Consider the following 24,984-nt stretch of genomic DNA (forward strand, 5'->3'; position numbering starts at 1 on the left):
TTCCTGTATTTTCACATATGTAGTTAATCTCCTTGATTTGGATTTTTTCCTTATAACACCTTCTGTAGGACTGGATTTATAGACAGATATTTTTTAATTTGACTTATGGATTATCTTATTTTCTCCATTTATAGAGATTGAAAGTTTTACTGGGTATAATAGTCTGGGCTGTCATCTGTGGTCTCTCGGAGTCTGCAGCATGTCTTCCTAAGCCCTTCTGGCTTTTAGAGTCTATGTTTAAAAACCAGATGTAATTCTAATAGGTCTGCCTTTATATGTTACTTGCTGTTTTTTCTTTGCAGCTTTTAATATCCTTTCTTTGTTCTGTATGATTACTGTTTTGATTACTATATGGCAAGGGGACTTTCTTTTCTACTTCAATCTATTTGGTATGGTATATGCTTCTTGTGCCTTTATAGAATCCCCTTCTTTTGGTTAGGAAAATTTTCTTCTATTATTTTGTTGAAAATATTTTCAGGGTCTTTGAGCTGGAATTCTTCTTCCTCTATTCCTATTATTTGTAGAGTTGGTCTTTTTGTAGTGTTCCAGATTTCCTAGATGTTTGTGTCAGGAGTTTTTTAGATTTAATATTTTCTTTTACTGATATATGCATTTATTCTATCATATCTTCAATGCTTGAGATTTTTCTCTTCCATCTCTTATATTCTATTGGTGAATCTTGCCTCTATGGTTCCTGTTCACATTCCTAAATTTTTCATTTCCAGGACTTCTTCATTTTCTGTTTTCTTTATTGTTTCTATTTTCATTTTCAAGTCTTGAACACTTGTATTTGTTTCTTACAGCTGTTTGTTTTTTCTTGACTTTTGAAAAGAGATTTATTCATTTCCTCCAATTGTTTGTTTCTGTTTTCCTGGATTGCTTTAAGGGGTTTATTCATTTCCTCTTTAAGGACCTCTATCATCTTGGTCAAAACCATCTTGGTAAAAACCATCATAGTTGATTTTAAGGTCTTTTTCTTGTGTTTCAGCTACGTTGGAATATTCAGGGCCTGTTGTGGTGGGATAGCTGAACTCTGGTGGAGACACACTACCCTGGCTGTTATTGACTCTTCTTACACTGGTGTCTATTGTATTATAAAAAGGCAAGGCAAGCAGTCTTGGTGAGTAGAGCCAGAGGGCACAGCAGAAAGTCACTCACACCATGCAGATGGTGTTCACATGGAGAGTTTTATTAGTAGTGAAGAAGGAAGGGAGAGAGGAGAAGAAAAGGGAACACAGAGCTGCCTCATGGGAAGAGAAAGAAAGAGAGGAAAAGAGAGCGACAAGGAGGGAGGAAGAGAGGGAAAGAGAACAGGCAGGGGGCTAAAGAGAGAAGAAGAGAGAAAAGAGAGAAGGTGAGCAGTGGGCCCACCTTTTATGTGGGGACTTCATGCATGCACAGAGAAGTCATGTAGCAATGAGTGCATGATGTTGTCAGGGCCCTGAGCAGGACAAGGTATTGCCTACATATTGACCAGGCCTCCAAGGGCTAGTCTGAATGTTAACATCCCTCATTTTTGATCATTATAAAAAGGGTAAATTATGGATGGCAGGAATGAGAGGCGCCAAATTCTCAAGACTGCTTCCTGCTGATTTGTGATGAAGTGGAGAGGGAGAAATTGGGAGTCGGGGAGCATTCAATTAGCTGTCATCATGGAGACCTCAGGCATCTCTTCCTTGAAGGAGCTGAGAAGGCAGATTGCTAGGAGAAAAAAAAAATAGATTGTTATCATTGGTTCCGTGAGTGGGGCTAGTTATGGGAAGAGTGATAACTGCCAGAAAGCATGGAACAGAGAAGTTCCCTGGTTGTACAGAAGAGGCAAGGGTGAATGAGTGAGACATGAGAGCAGATGTGCCCTTCATTGGAACATCTTGTAAAACCAGATTCTGGTTGCTGGGTAGGTGCCCACTTGAGCCTGGAGAGGTGGTATCAGCAGTGAAGTCCCAGGAGCTTGGGAGATGGCACACCAAACTGAGGGATGATGCATTCTTCAGGAGTACCTGAGTCATCACATCTGCTGTTTCTCTGGAGGTGGAAAATGCCTCTATTTGTCCTGTAAAAGTGTCAACTAGTTAGGAGATAATGGAGATTTTATGAGTAGGCATGTGGGTGAAGTTAACCTGCCAATATTCACCCAGTTGTCATCCTTGGAGCTGGTACAGGGGCTGATGTATCTGGAAGACCCCCTGTAGGTTTGTCTTGACATGAGTCTCATGGGGGGGATGGACCTGTGTGGGAATCTGCAAATTTGTAAAACAACTAGAACAGATTTATATCTTGGCGTCATAGCAAAAGGCTGGGAAGATTCCATACCCTCTCTAATGTGGAGGAGGGAGAGAGCTGTTAACTGGCAAATCTAAAGGTCTCTGGTCATCAAACATCATCAGATCTGAGAAGGATAAGTGAATGAGCAGAAGCATTGTCAAACAGCTTCAGAGCTCTGAGAAGGATAAATTTTACCTGAGTTAGTGATTGAAAGTGACAAAGACTTACTTGCTAGCTACATAGACAGCCACCCCAGGAGAGAGAGAGAGAGAGAGAGAGAGAGAGAGAGAGAGAGAGGAGAGAAAGAGAAAGAGAAAGAGAGAGAACAGGGAGTGCTGAGGAGAGAAGAAGAGAGAGAAGGAGGGCAGGGCCTCACCTTTTATGAGGGAACTTTGCAAATGCGCAGAGAGACCACATAGCAATGAGCTCTTGATGTTGTTAGGACTCTGAGTGGGCCAAGGTATTAGCCACGTCCCCAAGGGGTGGATCTGAATGCTAGTAGTGTCTAGGCATCTGAGTTTGGGGTGATTATAGGTCTGGTGCTGACTTCTAGGTTTGTCTTGGTTGGGTGAGAGTTTTATTCCTTGGCTTCTGTTTCCTCTGGAGAGTGTGTTGGCTGAGTGTTGTGCCTGTTTTACTTGGCTCTCTGTTGGTGTGTTCACGGGGTGGGGTGTAGTTGTTTTTTCTCTTTTACTCTTTTCGGGGTCTCACCACCCAGCTCCCAAATAAATTGCACACAGAGGCTTATTCTTACTTATAAATACCCAGCCTTAGCTTGGCTTGTTTCTAGTCAGCTTTTCTTAACTTTAAATTATCCCATCTATATTTTGCCTCTGGGTTTTTGTCTTTCTCTTACTTCAGTATATCTTACTTTCACTCTTATTCTATGGCTGGCTATGTAGCTGCGTGGCTGGTCCCTGATATTCTCCTCCCTTCTCGCTTGATCTTTTCTCCCAGATTTCTCCTATTTATTCTCTCTCTGCCAGCCCCACCTATCCTTTCTCCTGCCTTGCTATTGACCATTCAGCTCTTTATTAGACTATCAGGTATTTTAGACAGGCACAGTAACACAGCTTTACAAAGTTAAACAAATGCAGCATAAAAGAATGCAACACATCTTTGCATCATTAAACAAATGTTCCACAGCATAAACAATTGTAACACATCTTAAAATAATATTCTATAGGGCAGTGGGGCTGTTTGCTGGTGTTGGAAGCTGTGGGAAGGGTAGGCTGTGGAGACATGGTCCAAGGGATGTACATGGGCAAGGACAGAGGAAAGGGGAAGCTGCCAGTGGTGTTCTGTTCCAGTACAAGGGGCAACCCTGGGAATCGGTTCTTGGATAACAGAGGAGTGGGGAAGGTACAAGGACAGCCTACTTCTCTTCTGGCAGGCATGGCTTGTGGTTGAGCAGGGAGTGTCTGCCCGAGTTGGGGGATAGTGGTGGGAAGGGCAGGGAGAGATGGTTTGTGGGATCCACATGAGGCATGGGTGGTGGTGATGGGAGCTGCAGCTGTTGTTCTATTGCAGTGCTAAGAACTACCCTGAGAACTGGGTCTGGGGTAATAGGAGTGTAGCAGGTCTGAGGATGACTGACTTGGTCTCCTGGCAAGCGAATCATTTTCTAATTCAGATGAGCTCTAGGCTTCTTTAGAAAGAAATGGTGTGTGTGTGCATGTGTGCATGCAGGCTGGTGGCTTTGCTCTCACACACAGACATCTTGTTCTTCCCTTAGGTAACACAGCTCTTAGGAAAGATAGAGGCATCTACTTCAGAGCACACCTCAAACTTAAAGATGGTTCAGGGAGATTATCGACATGAAATGAACCTCTTGGAATTCAAGTAAGTAAATAGATGATTTTAAATTCTGTTCAGTGAATTTCAAAAAAGTTTGTATAATAAAATTACTGGCAATAAATAAAACGTATTCCAGGAATTTGAGCCTGGACAAAAAATAAAGTAGCAAATCAACTCAGAAGACATTCCACACTAAGGTAATTTATACAATGTTCATAAGAGAATAAATGTGAATTTTAATTTTAACATAATTAAATTATTTAAATTTCAAATTATTACAGTTATTTATTTATGAAGGTGTGCATGGCAATCACAGGATTGATTCTCTCCTTTCACCATGTGGATCCCAGGGGTCAACTTGGGTCATCAGGCTTGGTGCCAAACACCTTTATCAACTGAGTCATCTCAACAGCCCATGAATATTAATTTAGCTGTTTTCTTTGCATACTGGCTGATATGCAAAACTCACTCTAAAACTTCCTAGAGCTTAATTTTAATTTTCTACCAATATTATATTAAAATATATCAATGTAAGGTTCTACTGGACACAAGTTGATTATGAAAAATTATCTGATGTGCTTTAAAACAATTTTGGTTTATTTATGCTTCCTCCACGGCCTTGCAGTTGCTACTTTACATTGCCCTTTCTGGAACTGGTCTTTACTCCTTCCAAACTGAATTTTCCCCTACTTGAAAGAGGGAGTAATAAAGAGGATTAAACAAGTGTTTGAATGACTGCCATCATTCTCAAGGCTCCTTTCCTGTTTAAATGACCATTGTGTCCCAGGAATAGAGCACAAAGGAAAATTCTAGTTACATGGATACTCTGATCTTACCATTCTTTGTACCTTGTTCATTTCCCTCTCTGTCCCACACTACCTGAAAATACCATTTTTCTCCATTCTCCACATGCCTTTTGTATTACCACTGACCATAAAAGACACCATGGTATTTGTTACCTCCAAACCAAAGCTAGGAAACTATAATGTGCCATAATGTGAATGCACTTTACTTTCACCATGTTAAAATGGAAATGTGTGTACCCTAAAAATGATGATAGGTGAGTTATTGCTAAAACTTGGATACATAGATTTCTCAAGTAAAGGGAGAAATCCATTTCTTCAAATTTATGACATTTTCAGATTCAGAAGCTCCCATCCAATGAGACTACTCGGTAAGCAGCTATGTGGTTGATCTAATCCCTTTACTTTCAGATTAAGGAAAAGAAAAATATTCAAAGGAAAAGTGAAAGTGCAAACACTTCTATATATACAATTTAAACTGTGAACTTTTATAGCCACTATGGAAGTTAGCATGGGGGTCCCTAAAAACACTAAAAACAGAAGTACCCCATGAACCTGCTATTCCACTCTTGAGTATATACGCCTAAAGGGTGCTCAGTCAAGATACACAGACATGCTCACATGCTCGTGGTTATCACTGCTCTCTTCACAACAGTTAAAAAATGGAATGAGACTAGATCTCCATCAGTACATGAAGGATAAAGAAAATATAGTGCATGCACAGTGGAATTTCTTTCAGTCGTAAAGAAAAAAATGAAATCATGAAATTTATGGGGAAGTGGAATGGGAGATGATTATGTTAAGTGCAATAAGCCATACTCAGAAAGACAAACGTTGCATATTTTCTGTCATATGCAAAATCTGGGTCTGCGCACATGTGCGTGAGAGTGTGTCTGTGTGGGTGTGTGGTGTGTGTAAGTGTATGTGTGCATGTATTAGTGTGTGTGAGTGTGTTTGTGTGTTCATGTGGTCATGTGTGTGAGAGTGTGTGTGTGAGTGTGTATGTGCATGTGTTCGTGTGTGTGAGAGAGTGTGTATGTGCATGTGTGTGTGTGTGTGTGTGTGTGTGTTGTGTTCATGTGTGTGTGTGTTTGTTCATGTGCGTGTGTGTGTGTGCGCGCGCGCGTGCGCACACACACATGCGCATGCAAGCTTTTCAGGTCAGGAAATAGGAAGGGCACAATGATAAGGAGGAAAAGGTGTTCGGGTGTGGAAAGAGAGGAGATAATGGAATCCGGCGCTGTGACAGCAGAAGGAAGACCGTTTGGATGGAGGAAAGAGACCATAAAGAGGAGGGGAAGAAGAGCGAAGGACAGGCATAAAAAAGAAGAGCACACCTTTAACCCCAGCACTCAGGAGGCAGAGGCAGATCTCTGTGAGTTCAAGGCCAGCCTGGTCTACAGAGCAAGTTCCAGGACAGCCAGGCTTACACAGAGAAACCCTGTCTTGGAAAACAAAAACAAAAACAAAAACCCAAAGTATAATGACATTTAAGTACAAAAATGCCATAGTGAAGCCTATTACTTTGCACATTAACTTTAAGATTTAATTAGCATGGTAAAATAATACTTTCTAGATCAAATATGTATTTTAAAAAAACTTTATTATAAGGAACTTGCAAATAAAAAAACAGCATACAGTGAAGTTAAGCAGACCCAAAGTCTACATCTCAGTGAACTTGTACACAGGTAACTAGTTATAAGTTTCTGTCTTAAATAGTATTTTATGAGCAGTGTACACAGAGGTCTTTCCATATGCTCTCATCAGAACCAGGCATGCTTCCCTTGTAATGTTTGCAGCCTACCAGACGAAAAAAAGTGTGTGTTTTTAATGTCCATCGTCTTCAGTGTTTGAGTTTCCTTTTTCTGTGATTTGACTATTCTTAATTGCCAAATTTCGCATCAAAATTTTAAAATCATTTTCTTAGCAACGCACAGGGTTCCTTCCCATTAGGGCTGTTATCGTTTTGACTGAGGTGTGTGTTACAAATGCTTTTGAATAAATGCAAAGTAAGGTGGGCTGGCTGTTTACAGCATCTCTGCTTTACCCTGGTGTGTTAGATTTCAGCATCTGTCAAAGCTGCTTTTAAACAACAGGAAGAACTTCTGCAGCTTTCCAAAAGCATGCCGTTCACTGCTGATGTTAGACTGCTGAGACGTATACATTTACATTTTGAGTGAATTACGTGTGGATTTTGCTTTTCTCTCTTTAAAAGAAGCAATGTCTCTGAACGAGGGACGTGGCTTCAACAAAAATATTTTAGTGACCTTAAGGCTAAGTTTAAATAAGCAACTTCACATTTAGAGACTGTAACAAATTTTTCTGTCAGTTGAACATATTTTAATTGAACTTAGAAGCCTCCATGTTGTGTGTGGGCTTCCTGGTGATGCCTACCATGTTGCCACCTATTTCTAGATCTAACAGGAGACACAGGCATGGGAGTTCCCCAGAGCCACCTCCTTCCTAAGGCAGCTTAGTCAGCTGTTCAGCAAAGAAATATCCCTAGTGAACAATTTAATGTTTATATGGCAAAACTATACCCATCATGAGAAGCAGCCATCTTTTAATACCGTTTGTCAGGGGCAGTCACTCTCTGAGTAGTTCTCACTGCTTAGCAGACAGCAATTTGTAAGAAAAGAAAAGGTCATTAGGTCAGCGATGTAAAAGCATGAAGTCCAGTCTCATCACCAAACTTCAAAAATGGTGTCGTGGTAGAAAATTGAAAAGTTTCCAAAACAGGACTGTGTGACACCCATCTTTGTTTACTTAGCACACCACATATTCAAACACAACAGGAAGCCAATGAATGAATGGGGGAGCTTTGAGAATTACATGTGTAACTTATCCTACACACACAGGTGGGAAGAAAGCATAGGTAAGTGAAAAGCTAAACACAGGTAAAAGAAGAGTCAGTCAGTGTCGAATGACATAGACAGACATGAAAACATAGCACTCCTTTACAGAAACCTATCAGGCCAGACAGACATGAAAACATAGTACTCCTTTACAGAAACCTATCAGGCCAGACAGACATGAAAACATAGTAATCCTTTACAGAAACCTATCAGGCCCTAGGCCCTCAAGACGCGCAGCACACCCAGCCCTTCATGGCAAGTCTTATCACTACTCAAAAGACGGACAGGACATTTTGAATTATTGTTTTGAAGTAGCCAGCCCAAATCACACAAGTAGTGTCTAACTCCAAAGTTACTATCAGCACATGATGCCTCTAAGACATTGATTTAGTATTTGTTTGTTTATTTGGTCCAGTGCTGGAGATCAAACCCAGGGCCTTATATACACTTGATGGATAATATAGTAACACATCTCTGCCTCTTAACATAAATTAGTTTAAGGGAACTGTACTTAAAGGAATGAACTAAGGAGAAAAAATATATTTGTTAGAATTAAATTCTCACTTCTGACATGAGGTTCAAAACTGACTCAATCTTCAAAGAAATAGCACATAGTCTACCATACACATGTAAAAAATATAATTACAAAAAGTGAAAGTATCTTCTATGTTTATAAGTTCACAACAATCCATTGCTTTTTTTTCCTTCTCTTTTCTTTCTTTTTAATTTTTTAAATTCAATTTGTCAAAGCCACAGTCTGAGTTTTAAAAAAAACTGTCGGGCGGTGGTGGTGTACACCTTTAATCCCAGCACTCAGGAGGCAGAGCCAGGTTGATCTCTGTGAGTTTGAGGCCAGCCTGGTCTACAGAGAGAGATCCAGGAAAGGCGCAAAGCTACACAGAGAAACCCTGTCTCGAAAAACCGGAGGAAAAAAAAAAAACTTTAAATCTTCTAAAAACGTTCATTCAATGAATTGTTTAGGGAAAGACATTGCAAAACATTGCATTTGGGGTGTTAGTGGCCCTGGTAACACTGACTCAGAACAGAGCTATGTGGTTTAAATATGCCAACCATAACCAAGGCATCTGCACCACTGGCCTCACCACAGCTCTGGCTGGCCACTGCTGTACCTTCAGTTCCAATTAAGTCTTCCTAGAACTACGCTGGGAGTGAGAGTTAGCCTTTGTTTCATCTACATAAAAATTCAACAAGAACAAAATGAGTAGCTTGCATTGTCCTACTGAGGACTCTGGCTATATTTAAAAGTCTGACTTTTGTCTTTTAAGAAAAATTTTAAAAGGGCCATCTACCTACCAACCTACCTATTGTCTGTCTGTCTGTCTATCTCTATATACATCTACCTACCTATGGTATAATCTATTTACTATCTATCTATCTATCTATCTATCTATCTATCTATCTACTTATAGTTGAACTACTCCCAAATCCAGTAGTCTAGGTGATATGGTAACTAAACTGTAAATGTCATATACATGAATTAATAATATTGCAATTTTTAACTATTACTTCTATAATCTATAGAATTAGGGCAAATCATATTCATGATGTTAGAGAAAACTCTAAGCAAAACATTTACACAAACTTATTTTTACTTTATCTTTGAAGGAAAACGCCTTTTAAAATGCTGTTCTGTTTTATATATTACCAGCAGATGGAGTCTGATTTCCAATGTTAACAGGAAAGTCATTTTCCAGTTGAAGGCTGGCCTTAATAAAGAGGTCGCAATAGTAATTGTGTTTTTGGCTTTATTTTAATTTCAGAATTTCAACTAGCAACACACCCTTCTAGAAGATGCTACTTGGGCATAGTTTTTGTTTTCTTGTTCAGAGAGACATTCATACTGTATATGTGATAAGGGAACAAATGCTAACATTCATTACAAGCAAAAGTAAGCCTAAAGTCTCAGTTCTCAGTTGTAAGATTATTGATTACCTGGGATTTACTGTCCCTGTAAACCATAACAATTAATTACTTCCCCCAGACAGAGAAAAGAAGATGAAAGTAAAAGCATATTAGGTTTCTAAATAGCTTGACAAGTTTTTTCTGTCCATTTTATAAGGTATTTTATAAAACATATTAAAAAGGTTTGCAAATAAATAAAAATTTCACATACCCAAATTAACCATATTCAAAGTCTATACATCTCAGTGGACTTTCATATAGTTAGAATAGGCATTGGGAACAGACACTGTAGAACTTCACATTAAATTTTGTAATTTCACTATTGAATATACTTTATGCATTTATCTACTACCAAAACCAAAAATTCCATGACAGAATCAAAACTAGAAAAACAATGAGCTTTATACACTCTTTCATAACTTGTGTCCATTACCTGCATCTTGTCCTTCTTCATCACCCCCTTATATTTACATTCTTGTTCTTCTTTCTTTCTATTACACTGCACCCATATGTACATTTGTTTACATATATGCATATATTATTGGTTAAATTTTGTATATGAGAGACAACATGCAGTTTCTTTCTGAGATCATGTGACCTTGCTTAATAACAAACATTCTAAGTCCATTAATCTTCCTACAAAAATGCACTTCCTGAGACTTAGAGACCGGCCCCCAGCTCCCAGCCTGCCCCTGATTGCCATTCTGGACCAGAGCCTGCCCCGGACTTCCCTTCTGGACCAGAGAGTTGGACAAGAGAACTCCCTTTTGGACAAAAGAGAGAGTCTTCCTGAATCTGTCAGCTCTTTCTGAAACAAGTACACTGATAAGACGAAGAAGGAACCACAAGGAGATGGGCAGACGTCAAGGCAGAAGTACATACAGCAAAATGAAGAGCAATACAGCATCACCAGAACCTAGCCCGCCTCCAACATCTAGACCTGAACACCAAAAATTGCAAGAAGCAGAAGAAAGTAGCCTTATGAGTAACTTCATGAAGAAGGTAGAGGCTTGTGTAGAGGAAAAGACAAGGAAATTGGAAGAATGCTATAAACAACTAGAGGAAAGAGCAAACAAATTAGAAGAAAACAATAAAGCCCTCCAAGAAAATAATAAAGTCCTGGAAGAAAACATTAAAGTCCTGGAAGAAAACATTAAAGTCCTGGAAGAAAACAATAAAGCACTGAAAGAAAATCATGAAAAAGCAATGAAACAAACAAAGGAAACAGTCCAAGAACTGAAAAAGGAAATTGAAAAAATAAAGAAGACACAAACAGAGGGAATGCTGGAAATAGAAACCCTGAGTAAAAGATCAGGAACTTCGGATGCAAGTATAACCAACAGAATGCAAGAGGTGGAAGAGAGGATTTCTGGCATTGAAGATACAGTAGAAGAAATAGTTTCATCAGTCGAAGGAAACACTAAAGCCAACAAAGTCATGAACCAAAATGTCCAAGAAATCTGGGACACCATGAAAAGACCAAACCTACGAATTATAGGGATAGAAGAAGGTGAAGAATACCAACTCAAAGGCACAGAAAATATATTCAACAAAATTATAGAAGAAAACTTTCCCAACTTAAAGAAGGAAATGCCTATGAAGATACAAGAAGCCTATAGAACACCAAACAGACTAGACCCCCAAAAAAAGTCCCCTCGACACATAATAATTAAACAACTAAATGTACAGAATAAAGAAAGAATATTAAGAGCAGCCAAGGAAAAAGGCCAAGTGACCTATAAAGGTAAACCCATCAGAATAATACCCGATTTCTCAATGGAGACTTTGAAAGCCAGAAGGACCTGGACAGATGTAATGCAGACACTAAGAAACCATGGATGTCAGCCCAGACTAATATACCCAGCAAAACTTTCAATCATCATAGACGGAAGGAACAAGACATTCGAAGACAAAGCCAGATTTAAACAATACCTATCCACAAACCCAGCCCTACAGAAAGCACTAGAAGGAAAATTCCAACCGAAGGAAGTCAGATACACACTCGAAAACACAGGCAATAGATAAAGCCACAACAGTAAACCCCAAAGAAGGGAAGTACACACACACTACCACCAAAAATGACAGGGATGAACAATCACTGGTCGTTAATATCCCTTAATATCAACGGACTTAATTCACCTATAAAAAGACATAGACTTACAGAATGGATACGAAAGCAGAACCCAACTTTCTGCTGCATACAAGAAACACATCTCAAATTCAAAGACAGACACTACCTAAGAATAAAAGGCTGGGAAAAGACTTTCCAATCAAATGGTCTTAAGAAACAAGCAGGGGTAGCCATACTGATATCCAACAAAATAGACTTCAAACTAAAATCAATCAAAAGAGATAAAGAAGGACATTACATATTCATCACAGGAAAGATCCACCAAGATGAAGTTTCAATACTGAACATTTATGCCCCAAACACAAGGGCACCCACATATGTAAAAGAAACATTACTAAAGCTTAAACCACATATAAAACCCCACACATTAATAGTGGGAGATCTCAACACCCCACTTTCACCACTGGACAGATCTCCCAAATCGAAACTTAACAGAGAAATAAAGGACTTAACTGATATCATGACCCAATTGGACCTAATAGATATCTACAGAACATTCCATCCTAACAAGAAAGAATATACATTCTTCTCAGCACCCCATGGAACTTTCTCTAAAATTGACCACATACTTGGCCACAAAGCATATCTCAACAGATACAAAACAATTAGAATAACCTCCTGTGTTCTATCAGACCACCATGGGTTAAAGTTAGATCTCAACAACAACAAAAACTACAGAAAACCTACTTTCTCATGGTAACTGAATAATGCTCAACTAAATCACCAATGGGTTAAGGAAGAAATAAAGAAAGAAATTAAAGACTTCCTAGAGATCAATGAAAATGAAGAAACCACATACCCAAACTTATGGGACACTATGAAAGCAGTGCTAAGAGGGAAATTCATAGCACTAAATGCACACATAAAGAAGTTGGAGAAATCTCACACTAGTGACTTAACAGCACACCTGAAAGCTCTAGAACAAGAAGAAGCAAAGTCTCCCAGGAAGAATAGACGCCAGGAAATTATCAAAGTGAGAGGGGAAATTAATAAATTAGAAACTAAGAGAATAATACAAAAAATTAATGAAACAAAGAGTTGGTTCTTTGAGAAAATCAACAAGATAGACAAGCCCTTATCCAAACTAACCAAAAGACAGAGAGAGAGAATCCAAATCAACAAAATCAGAAATGAAAAGGGGGACATAACAACAGACATTGAGGAAATCCAGAGAATTATAAGGTCATATTTCAAAAACCTCTACTCCACAAAACTGGAAAACCTAAAAGAAATGGACATTTTTCTGGATAAGTACCACATACCTAAGTTAAATCAAGACCAGATAAACTATTTAAATAGCCCAATAACCCCTAAGGAAATAGAAACAGTCATTAAAAGTCTCCCAACCAAAAAAAGCCCAGGACCAGATGGTTTCAGCACAGAATTCTACCAGATCTTCAAAGAAGAGTTAATACCAATACTCTCTAAATTGTTCCACATAATAGAAACAGAAGGAACATTACCAAACTCCTTTTATGAGGCTACAATTACCCTGATTCCTAAACCAAACAAGGATACAACAAAGAAAGAGAACTACAGACCGATCTCCCTCATGAACATTGATGCAAAAATACTCAATAAAATATTTGCAAACAGACTCCAAGAACACATCAGAACAATTATCCACCATGATCAAGTAGGCTTCATCCCAGGGATGAAAGGGTGGTTCAACATACGAAAGTCCATCAACGTAATACACCATATAAACAAACTCAAAGAAAAAAACCACATGATCATCTCACTAGATGCAGAAAAGGCATTTGACAAAATCCAGCACCCCTTCATTATAAAAGTCTTGGAGCGATCAGGAATACGGGGAACATACCTAAACATAATAAAGGCAATATATAGCAAACCAACAGCCAACATCAAATTAAATGGAGAGAAACTCAAAGCAATTCCACTAAAATCAGGAACGAGGCAAGGCTGTCCACTCTCCCCATACTTATTCAATATAGTACTTGAAGTTCTAGCCAGAGCAATAAGACAACATAAGGAGATTAAGGGGATACAAATTGGAAAGGAAGAAGTCAAGCTTTCCCCTATTTGCAGATGACATGATAGTATACTTGAGTGACCCCAAAGATTCCACCCAGGAATTGATAAAGCTTATAAACACCTTCAGCAACATAGCAGGATAAAAGATCAACTCAAAAAAATCAGTAGCCTTCCTATATACAATGGACAAAGAAGATGAGAAGGCAATTAGAGATACATCACCCTTTACAATAGCCAAAAATGACATAAAATACCTTGGGGTAACACTAACCAAGCAAGTGAAGGACCTATATGACAAGAACTTTAAGTCCCTGAAAAAAGAAATTGAAGAAGATGTCAGAAAATGGAAAGATCTCCCATGCTCATGGATAGGCAGGGTTAACATAGTAAAAATGGCAATCTTACCAAAAGCAATCTACAGATTCAATGCAATCCCCATCAAAATACCAACACAATTCTTCACAGACCTGGAAAGAATAATATTCAACTTCATATGGAAAAACAAAAAACCCAGAATAGCTAAAAGAAACCTGTACAATAAAACAACTTCTGGAGGCATCACAATCCCTAACTTCAAGCTCTACTATAGAGCTACAATAATAAAAACAGCTTGGTATTGGCATAAAAACCAACATGTGGACCAATGGAATCGAATTGAAGACCCTGACATTAACCCACACACCTATGGACATACAATTTTTGACAAAGAAGCCAAAAGTGTACAATGGAAAAAAGAAAGCATCTTCAACAAATGGTGCTGGCATAACTGGATATCAACGTGTAGAAGGCTGCAAATAGATCCATATCTGTCACCGTGCACAAAACTTAAGTCCAAGTGGATCAAAGACCTCAACATAAATCCAGCTACTCTAAACCTGCTAGAAGAGAAAGTAGGAAGTAATCTTGAACGCATTGGCATAGGAGATCACTTCCTAAATATAACACCAGTAGCGCAGACACTGAGACAAACAATCAATCAATGGGACCTCCTGAAACTGAGAAGCTTTTGTAGAGCAAAGGATACGGTCAACAAGGCAAAGCGACAGCCTACTGAATGGGAAAAGATCTTCACCAACCCCACAGGTGACAGAGGACTAAGAAATTAAGAATCAAGAAATTAGACATCAAAACGACCAACAGTCCAATTGAGAAATGGGCTTTAGAATTAAACAGAGAATTCTCAACAGAGGAAACCCAAATGGCTGAAAGACATTTAAGGAATTGCTCAACATCCCTAATCATCAGGGAAATGCAAATCAAAACAACTCTGAGATACCACCTTACGCCTGTCAGAATGGCTAAGATCAAAAACACTGAAGACACTTTATGCTGGAGAGGTTGTGGAGCTAGAGGAACTCTCCTCCACTGCTGGTGGGAATGCAAGCTTGTACAACCACTTTGGAAATCAATATGGCGCTTTCTTAGAAAATTGGGAATCAATCTCCCCCAAGATCCAGCTATACCACTTTTGGGCATATACCCAAGAAATGCTCAATCATACCACAAGAGCACTTGCTCAGCTATGTTCATATCAGCATTGTTTGTAATAGCCAAAACCTGGAAACAACCTAGATGCCCTTCAACTGAAGAATGGATAAATAAATTGTGGCACATATACACAATGGAATACTACTCAGCAGAGAAAAACAATGACATCATACGGTTTGCAGACAAATGGATGGATCTAGAAAAAATCATCCTGAGTGAGGTGACCCAGACTCAGAAAGACAAATATGGTATGTACCCACTCATAGGAAGATACTAGATGTGGAACAAGGATGACTGAACTGCTACTCACATCACCAGTGAGGCTACCTGGAAAACGGGACCCCAAAAAAGACATGGAGAAATGGATGAGATCTACATGAACAGCCTGGTCATGAGTGGGAACAATGAAGAGCGACGGTCGAGGGAAAGAGAGTGGGAGATCCTAGCTGGATCAAGAAAAGAGAGGGAGAACAACGAATAGGAGACCATGGTAAATGAAGACCACATGAGAAGGGGAGGAAGCAGAGAGCTAGGGAGGCCCACGGAGATCCACAAAGATACCGCCACATAAGACTGCTGGCAATGGACGAGAGACGGCAGAAACTGACCTACTCCGGTGATGGGATGGCCAGACACCCTGTTAGTTGTGCCATAAACCCCATCCAAGGAAGGTCTGAGGAATCTGGATGCAGACATCCACGGCTGGGCCCCTGGTGGAGCACTGGGAGTCTAATTAGTGAGAAAGAAGAGGGTTTATATGAGCGAGAATTGTTGAAGCCAGGGTTGGATAAAGCACAGGGACAAATAGCCAAACGAATGGAAGCACAGGATCTATGAACCAAAGGCTGAGGGGCCCCCAACTGGATCAGTCCCCCTGAACGGGTGAGACAGTCATTTGGCTTGATCTGTTTGGGAGGCAGCCGTGTGTTGGTGCCGGGTCCTGGGCTTGTTGCATGAGTTGGCTGTTTGAATCCTGGGACATATGCAGGGACACTTGGCTCGGTCTGGGAGGGGGGACTGGTCCTGGCTGGACTGAGTCTACCAGGTCGATCCCGGTCCTCGGGGGAGACCTTGATCTGGAGGAGGTGGGAATGGGGGGTGGGATGGGGGGAGGGGGAGGGGGGCGAGAGTGGGAGAACAGGGGAATCTGTGGCTATTATGTTGAACTAAATGATGTTGTAAAATAAATTTACTTAAAAAAAAAAATCTTCCTACAAAAATTTTAACTTCATTTTTTTAGAACTCAGTAGCATTCCATTTTACATAAATACCAAGTTTTCATTATCCATTTATCTGTTGAAGACAAGTTGCCTGATTCCAAGTCTTTGCTATAATGAATAAAGCAGCCATAAACAAAAGGATGCAGACATCTTATGACAGAGTATGGCATTCTCTGGATATGCCCAGGACTTGGTCATATGGTAGTCCTGTTTTTAATTTTTTAAGAAATTGACAAACTGATTTCCACAATGGCTGTATTAATTTGTACCCTCTACCAACAGCAAATAAAGGTTCCTTTCTCTCCATGTCCTCTCCAATATTTGTTGTCAGATTTATTGCTGATAGCCATCCCTAATGGCTAAGGATATTGAATATATTAAAAATAGCTACCGACCATTTGTATTTCTTTTTTTAAAAAAAAAACTGTTTATTTAGCTAATTTGCCTGTTTGTTGTTTGACAGTTCCATTTCCTTGGTATTTAATTCCTGCCATTCATTGTAAAATCTGAATATTAGCCCCTTGTCTGAAATGTAGCTGATGAAGATTTCCTCCTACACTGTGGGCCATCTGTTAACTCTGTTTATTGTTCCCTTTGCTACACAGAAATTTTTAGTTTCAAAATAAATTTGCAAAAAAAAAAAACCCAGCTAATTCCTTGTTTCCTACCAGACCATAATACAATAAAACTAGAAGTCAGCAATAAGAAAAATTACAGAAACCACAAAAACGTTTGGAGAATAAACAACACACTTTGGGTAATCCAAGAAATCAGAGAGGAAATTTAAAAATTCCTAGAGACAAATGAACAGAAAATGCATGCTATCAGAAGTTCTAGGATGCAGCCAAAGCAGTCCCAAAAGGAAAGTGTATAGCAATATGTGTTCATATTAAAGAATCACATAACCTAATGATATACCTCAAAACTCTTGTAAAACAAGCAGCTAGTCCCAAACACAGTAGACAGCAAGAAATAATAAAAATTAGAGAAGAAATTAATGAAATCGAGATTAAGATGTAGCATGAATTTCTAAAAGGTCTTATTAATAAAAACAAACCTGGAGCCAGGTATTGGGGTGAACTCTGAATGATCAGAGAAACAGAACAAGCCACATCCAACCTCACCTTGCCAATTCCTCAGCTGATCTTTTTTCTTCAGACTGAAAGCCTCTGAATCCTCATCCAAATGGGCCTCAGCTGAACTGCTGTTAAAAGCTAAAAGCTTTAAAAAAGCCTGTGGTTCCTGGTCCTCATGCCTATATACCTTTCTGCTTCCTGCCATCACTTCCTAGGATTCAAGGCATGTGTCACAATGCCTGGCTGTTTCCAGTGTGGTTTTCTACTCACAGAGATCCAGACGGATCTCTGCCTCTGGAATGCTAGGATTAAAGGCATGTGCTACCACTGCCTAAACCTATGTTCAATATAGTGGCTGTTCTGTTCACTGACCCCCAGATCAGTTTATTCAGGTACACAAAACATCAACCACATTAAGAGAACAGTACATAAACTCAACCAAGGAGTTGGTTCTTTGAAAAATTTAGTAAAATAGACAAACCCTTAGTAAATCTGACAAAAAAAAGTAGAAAATGCAAATTAGTAAAATTAGAGATCCAAAGAATGTCATTTTTACTGACTCTGAGATATTTTATACTATTTGAGGCTGTTGTGAAAGGTGTTGTTTCCTTGATTTCTTTCTCAGTCCCTTTGCCATTTGTATATGGGAAATCAACTGATTTGTGAGTTAGTCTTGTATCCAGCTACTTTGCTGAAAGTGTTTATCAGCTGTAGGAGTTTCCCTGTGGAATTTTTAGAGTCACTTATATCATCTGCAAATAAAAGTACTTTGACTTCTTCTTTTCCAATTTATATCCCATTGATCTCCTTCGGTTGGCTTTTTGCTCTAGCTAAAAGTTTAAATACTATATTGAATAGATATGGAGAGAGTGAATAACCTTGCCTTGTTACTGATTTTAGTAGAATTGCTATAAGTTTCTATTTAATTTCATATAGGCAATTGACTTGCTGTAAACTACCTTTATTATGTTCAAGTATGCCCCCTGTATCCTTAATGTCTCCAGTACTTTTGTCATGAAGGGGCATTGGTGAAAGACCTTTTCTGCATCTAATGACATGATCATGTGGTTTGTTTTTTTTTTTTCACTTTGTCTATCTGATGGATTACATGTATTGATTTTCATATATTGAACCATGCCTGTATCTCTAGGATGAAGACTAGTTGATAATGGTGGATAATCTTTTTGATGTGTTCTTTAATATTTTCTTTGACCAATGTATCCATTTCTTTTATCATATCTTTAATGCTTGAGACTCTCTCTTCCATCTCTTGTTTTTTGTTTGTTTGTTTTTTTTGTTTGTTTTTGGTGAAACTTGCTTCTATGTTTCCTGTTCAAATTCCTAAATTTTCATTTCCAGAAATCCCTCAGTTTGTGTTTTATTAATTCTATTCCCATTTTTAGGTCTTGAATAGCTTTATTCTCTTCCAATGTTTGTGTTTTCTTGGATTTCCGCCAATTATTTGTTAAGTTTTCCTGTATTTTTAAAGGGTATATTTATTTCCTCTTTAAGGACCTCTATCATCTTCATACGGTTGGTCTTAAGGTCTTTTTCTTGTGCTTCAGCTGTGCTGGAGTATTCAGGGCCTGCTTTGGTAGGATAGCTGGGCTCTAGTGGAGAAAATTTTTCTCCCTAACTGTTATTGATTGTGTTTTTATGCTGGCAGTTAGGCCGATGGGTTTGAGATGATTAAAGGTTCTATTGCTGATTTCTGGATTTGTCTTTGTTGTATAGGTGTTTCTTGGTTTCTGCTTCCTCCCTGTGATGCCTGTGTGTTGTCTGTTTTCCTGGCCTGCTCAACTGATGTGTTCAAACATAGTACCTTTGGTGTTTGAGGCTTGGATAGAGGGATGAGCTGGGAGAAGCAAGGTTGGAGAAAAAGGTCTTTGTGATCCATTGGAGATGGGGTCAGAGAGGGACGGGAGACCAAAGCAGGTCTTCTGCTACGGAGCTGAGGATGAGAGTGGGGGGTTAGGTTTGAAGGAGCAGAAGCAGCAGAGTGGATCCACTATCACCCTACTTGATCCCTGGAAGGAGAAGGAGAAGCCCTTGGGAGAGCAGGAGGTCTGGGATTGGGGTCCGGGACAAAGCAATGAGTGGGGGGAGGGAGGTTAGAAGGGGGCAACCTGTGGGGTCCACAGGAGACGGGACAGAGGTGCAGGGAAGGCTGCCACAGGTGTTCTGCTGCAGTGCTGGGAATGAGACTGATGTGTTAGAGCTGGGGAAACAGAGGGAGAAGCTCTGCAGGCAGCCTGCCTGGTTTTCTATGTGGCCTATGGGTTAGCAGGCAGTGCCTGCTGGAGTTGGAGGGAGGTTAGGCGGGATGGTCTGTGGGATCCACAGGAGATGTGGGAGGGAGACAAGAAGGTGCACCTGGTGTTCTGATGCAGTGCTAGGAATGAGACTGGGGGTTTGGGTCCGGAGGGGAGGTGGGAGGGAGTGGTGAAGGTCTTCAGTTGCCTTACCTGTTTCCCTGGCCTGCTTAGCAGATATATTCCCTGTGAATGCCTGCTGGTGTTGGAGGCTGGGATAATGGAATGAGTTGATAGAAGGGAGGTCGGGGAGAAGTTCTTTGTGATCTGCTGGGGGTGGGATCAGAGAGGAAAGAGAGACCACATCAGGTTTGCTGCTCTAAAGCTGAGGATGAAACTGGGGGATTAGATCTGAAGGAGCAGAAGGAGAAATGTGGATCCACCATAAGCCTATTTGTTTCCCTGACAGGAACAGCCCTTGGGTTAGCAGGGAACCCAGACCAATTTTTTTGATGAATATAGATGCAAAAATTCTTTAAAAAACATTTGTAAACAGAATTCAGAAACACATCAAAAAGGTTACACCTTGTGACCAAGTGGGCTTCATCCCAGAAAGACAAGGTTGGTTCAACACATGTAAGTCAATTAATATAATACACCAATCCCAAAGACAGAAACCACACAATTATTTCAACTGGTGCTAAAAGGGCATTTGACACAGTTCAATGTGCCTCTATGATAAAAGTTCTGGATATGGTAGGAATAGATGGAACATACCTCAAAATAATAAAGGCTACGTGAAGCAAACCTGTAGCCCACATTATATCAAACGGAGACAAATGAGAACATTTTCTCTAAAATCCGAAATGATCAATGATGTTTATCCACTCTCCCTAAAACATAGTGTTCACAGTTTTAGCTAAAACACCAGAAAAAAGGAGACACACAAAAGGACAACAACTGAGCAGGAAGGATTCAAGCCATCCCAACTTACAAGAGTCGGAGTCTTTACTTTAGAAAACTATTGAGTCCACTAGAAAACCCTTGGATCTTATAGTAAACACTTACAGAAAGGTTGTTGCAAGATACAGAGTCAGTATGTACTTAAAAAAAAAAATAGCCTTCATCTATACAAATAGGCTACTCTCCAAGAAAGAAATTAGGGGAAATAATCCATTCAAAATAAGTTCCCCACAAACCAAACTACTATTTTACTAAAGGAACATAGTAATAAAATGTCTCTGAAAGGCATTCTGCTACCCATAGATCAATGCCTCATTCAGAGAAGCTTCCTCCTGCAGTAAGATGGGAACTAACACAGAGACCCACAACTGGGCAAAATACAGAGAGTGAAAGACCTTGGAACACTCAGTCCTAAATGAGATGTCTTTATCAGACTTCTCACTTTGGGGGTCAGGGAAATATGTGGAAGAGGAGGTAGAAAGATTCTGAGAGCAAGAGGGAATGGGAGACACCAAGGAAACAGTGTTTTCCATACACAACAGAAATGACACATAAACGAGCTCACAGAGACTATGGCAATAGGCAGGCACAGGGCGTGCACAGGTTCAAGTTAGACAGGGTGCCAACAATGAGAGGGGAAATGGGCATAAGCTCCCATGCCTCACCAAGAAGCTGTCTCCAATTGACAACCACTTGCAAAAAAAAAAAAAAAAAAAAAAAAAAGTAGTTTTCTCCACTGAAGAAAACTTACTGGGTGTATTCACAACATGCAAGTATAGACCCCATGCCCAGCAGTAGATGGCCAGCAAAAAACAAACTCAATGGTACTGTTTTAGACTTTCTGTATCATGTTGCTTTGTTTGGACATTTTTGTTTTGTTTTGTTTTCATAGCCTTTTGCTTGTACATTATGGTTTCCAATTTTGTGTTTTTATGGAATTTGTTGTTGTGTGTATTTGTCTGTGTGTGTGTTTGTCTCTCTGTGTGTGTGTTTCATGTGTGTGTGTGTGTGTGTGTGTGTGTGTGTGTGTGTGTGTGTGTGTGGTATGTGTATGTGCTTTATGGTTTGTTTGGGATTTTTTAGATACCTGTTTTCTAGAAAGAGAGAGAAAGGGCATGGAGTTGGGTGGGTGGAAAAGTGGAGAGGATCTGGAAGGAGTTGAGAGATGGAAAACCATGATCAGGATATATTGTATGGAAACTTTTTTTGAATTAAAAATATTTCCCTCCAAAATTAAGTATTTAAGAAAATGTCTAATTAAAGAAATAAAAGACTTTTACAACAAAGATTTCAAGATGTTGAAAAAGGAAATCACAGAAGGTAAATGATAAAAAAAAATTATTTCATGCTCCTGGGTAGGTAGAATTAATATTGTGAAAATGTCTATGCTATCAAATCAATATTAAACAGAATTAATGCAAAACTTATCAAAATCCCCATGTCACATTTCACAGATATAGGAAAATCAATACAAGAATTCATAGAGAACCACAAAAGAACACAAATAGCCAGTGTAATCCTAAGGAATAAAAACAATGCTTGAGGTATTACCTGACCTCAAATAATACTATATAGAGTTACAGTGATAAAGACAGTTTGGTTCTGGGATAAAAATAGACAGATATGTTGGGGTCCACAGATATGTAGGTTTCCTAGTGATATCTGAGCTTGCTTTACAGAGCAGGGCTGTATTAGGGGATGGATTGACCACATGCATGGTCATCAGGTGTCTGGGAGGATCTGCACTTGGCTGTGCTTGGGGGAGGTCTTTTGCTCCACCTCTTGGCATTCCTTTCAAAGAGACAGTCAGGGCCCGATGCATTAGGATCCAGCCCTCCAGAGGCTGTCCTGTGTTTTCTGTCTGTCTCTCTCTAGCTATCTTTCTAGCTAATATTTCCTGCTGTTCCTTCTCAAGAGTACCCTGAGGAAAAGTAGGGGTGGGATGGCCCCACACAGATGGCACCAGTGAACAGGGATTAGGACAAAGACAAAAAAAAAATTCAGGGTACTTGGCAAAAGTGGGGGTTGGACCCTGCCAGAAAGCAGTTGGCACGGTCTGGTTTTGTAGTGAAAAATGACAAATGAGGCAGGGGGTTTTATCCTCAGGAGAAAAAGAAAAACAGGAGGGTACTGAACGCATGTCCAAAGAAAGCTGCAGCTTAGAATCTTCTCTATCAAGGCTTTTCTCTCCTTGCTCTCTTAAAATTCTATCTATAAAAAAATAGGAAAATAATGTAGGAAGAAATTTAGAGTAAGGAATATAGTTTGTAAGATAAGTATAAGACAGACAAACTAGGTTTCTAATTCTCTAACTATGGGGCTATGAATGTAAATTGGGAAAGATCAAAGAGGGGGAAAATGGGCAGGAAACCTATTACAGTGGAAGCTTTGGCCTGGGGACAGCAAAAATGCTAAGTCCAGCAGCTGGGGAAATAATTTTCCCTGACAGAAGTTTTTGGGAGAATGTGGTGGTCTTTCTCTCTCAAAAACTGAAAGCTTTCTTGGGAAAAACTTACTCTTGCTCTAAAAAACCAAAAAGCTTTTCAGGTCTTTGCTTCTCAGATTTTCTTTCTGTAAGGGCAAAAATAAGATTCACCTGGAGATATTAGTATGGGAAATCACCTGTGATTTGCTCTAAGAAACAAACAAACAAAGCTCTTGGAACAGGGCAAAACCTCTCTGCTAAGTTCTGGCTTTCTTTCAAGCCAGGAAAAACACCAGTTACTTTGGACGGTAGCCAGAAATCCCCCTGCATCTAGAACCTGGCCATAGACACGGGAAAGTCAGGCAGAGGGAGCAGTAAAGCCGAGCTGTCTGCGGCATCTGTGGCATCAGCGGCTTTGTAGCTGGGGGAGGAGAAGAGCCAGGACAACTATCCAGGAGAAAAGCTCTTTTCTATCAGGGAAAGGACCTTTCTGAAAAAGTTTTGTTTCAGTGGGGAGAGAAGCCCCTACCTCCAGAAGCAGTTAGCAAAGGAACAAAGCTGAGGTCTGAGACGTCTGAAGCTCTGCATCTGGCGGGGAAGGAACAAGCGGGACAAACAAAGGTCTATCAGGGAAAAGGCTCTCCGAAAGGGCTGGGAAAAACTTTGTTTCAGGTGCTTTCATTCTTTCACTAACCTGGTAACGCAGAAGAGCAAGCCCTGAGGGAATTTTGCTTCAGGCACAAAAAGACCTGCCCATACAAAAAGACAGCAGGTACACTCAGCTTTGGCAACAGTGTCAAGAAAGAAGAACACCTAGCAACACTAGCTCTGGGAAGCAGAAATCTCTCGATCTCCCATGGTGAAAAAGCAAAAAGCTTGGCTCAAACTTCCCGTGCTAAAAGCAGAAACTATACTTTCCCTGTGTAAAGGGAACTAGAAGTGTCAGACCTGAAAAGCATTGTGGGAAAGGTAGTTTGTAGTAGTGTTCCAATGTAGAGAAAGGCAGCTTGGGAAATGAAGTCTGAAAGATAGTACCTAATGGAACAGTGGGCAGATATAGAGAAATGCACAATGGGAAATGTATTTTTTCTGCTAAAAGTGGCAGTACCACCCGAAACTCTGTTTTTTCAGCTTGAAATGAAATGAAGCTTCTTTCCTAAGTACTACTAGAAAGCTTAGATTAACTTCCCAAAAAGCTGAGAGCGAACAAACAACTTGCCTCACAGGAGATAATTAAAATGCTAATACTGTTTATCAACAAGTCATTTAAAAACTTTTAGAAAACAACACTGCAAGATGGCTTCAGGTGTGAAAAATAACTTATGAGATTCAGTTGTGCTTAAGATTCAAGGGAGAAACATTGACATCATTAAAAATGCTCATGGTAAACTTAAAACAGCTTTAAAAAGTTAAGAAGGGGAACATTGTCTAAGAGTTTGGTGATGAGTGTGGAACAGAGGAACTGAAGTAAAAAGGAGCTAAACCAATTTTCCTGCTACTGAGGTTCCATCTTGCAGTCTGGGGATAGTAGGGGGATAAGGAGACCCTCAGACTGCCGAGGAGTTTGGGACAGAGGTTTCATCACTGGTAAATACAAACTGAAATGGAACAGAGCTCAGAGCTGTGCCATTTTTGACCAAGTAGAAGATACAGGCTCCTTTGGAAAAGTGCCTTATATTGCCTAATAGCTGCACAAGAAGTTTTTGCTAAGAGTTTTATTACAGTTCCACAGGTAATTTCACCCTCAGCCTAAAGCAAGGTAGCTTTACTGCTGTAACAGAAAATTGC

General features: G+C 39.7%; 1 protein-coding gene and 1 long non-coding RNA gene across 3 annotated transcripts in view; one reads left to right on the plus strand and one right to left on the minus strand.

Annotated features, from left to right (window-relative positions):
• Fam81b (family with sequence similarity 81 member B) overlaps positions 1–24,984 on the plus strand; it is a 79,827-nt gene that overhangs the window by 46,642 nt on the left and 8,201 nt on the right. For both annotated transcript variants that reach the window (XM_037211088.1, XM_037211089.1), the window contains one exon: positions 4,001–4,107. In XM_037211088.1, the coding sequence (XP_037066983.1) occupies positions 4,001–4,107 (107 nt within the window). The remainder of the gene's footprint in view (positions 1–4,000; positions 4,108–24,984) is intronic.
• LOC119089128 lies at positions 1,283–24,212 on the minus strand. The gene is made up of 3 exons (XR_005092960.1): positions 23,891–24,212; positions 20,022–20,138; positions 1,283–1,701 (listed from the first exon to the last, which is right to left on the minus strand). It is a non-coding gene; the product is annotated as an uncharacterized LOC119089128 (long non-coding RNA).

The sequence above is a fragment of the Peromyscus leucopus genome, chromosome 15, assembly GCF_004664715.2.
Source record: "Peromyscus leucopus breed LL Stock chromosome 15, UCI_PerLeu_2.1, whole genome shotgun sequence".
In the NCBI taxonomy this organism is placed as follows: Eukaryota; Metazoa; Chordata; class Mammalia; order Rodentia; family Cricetidae; genus Peromyscus; species Peromyscus leucopus.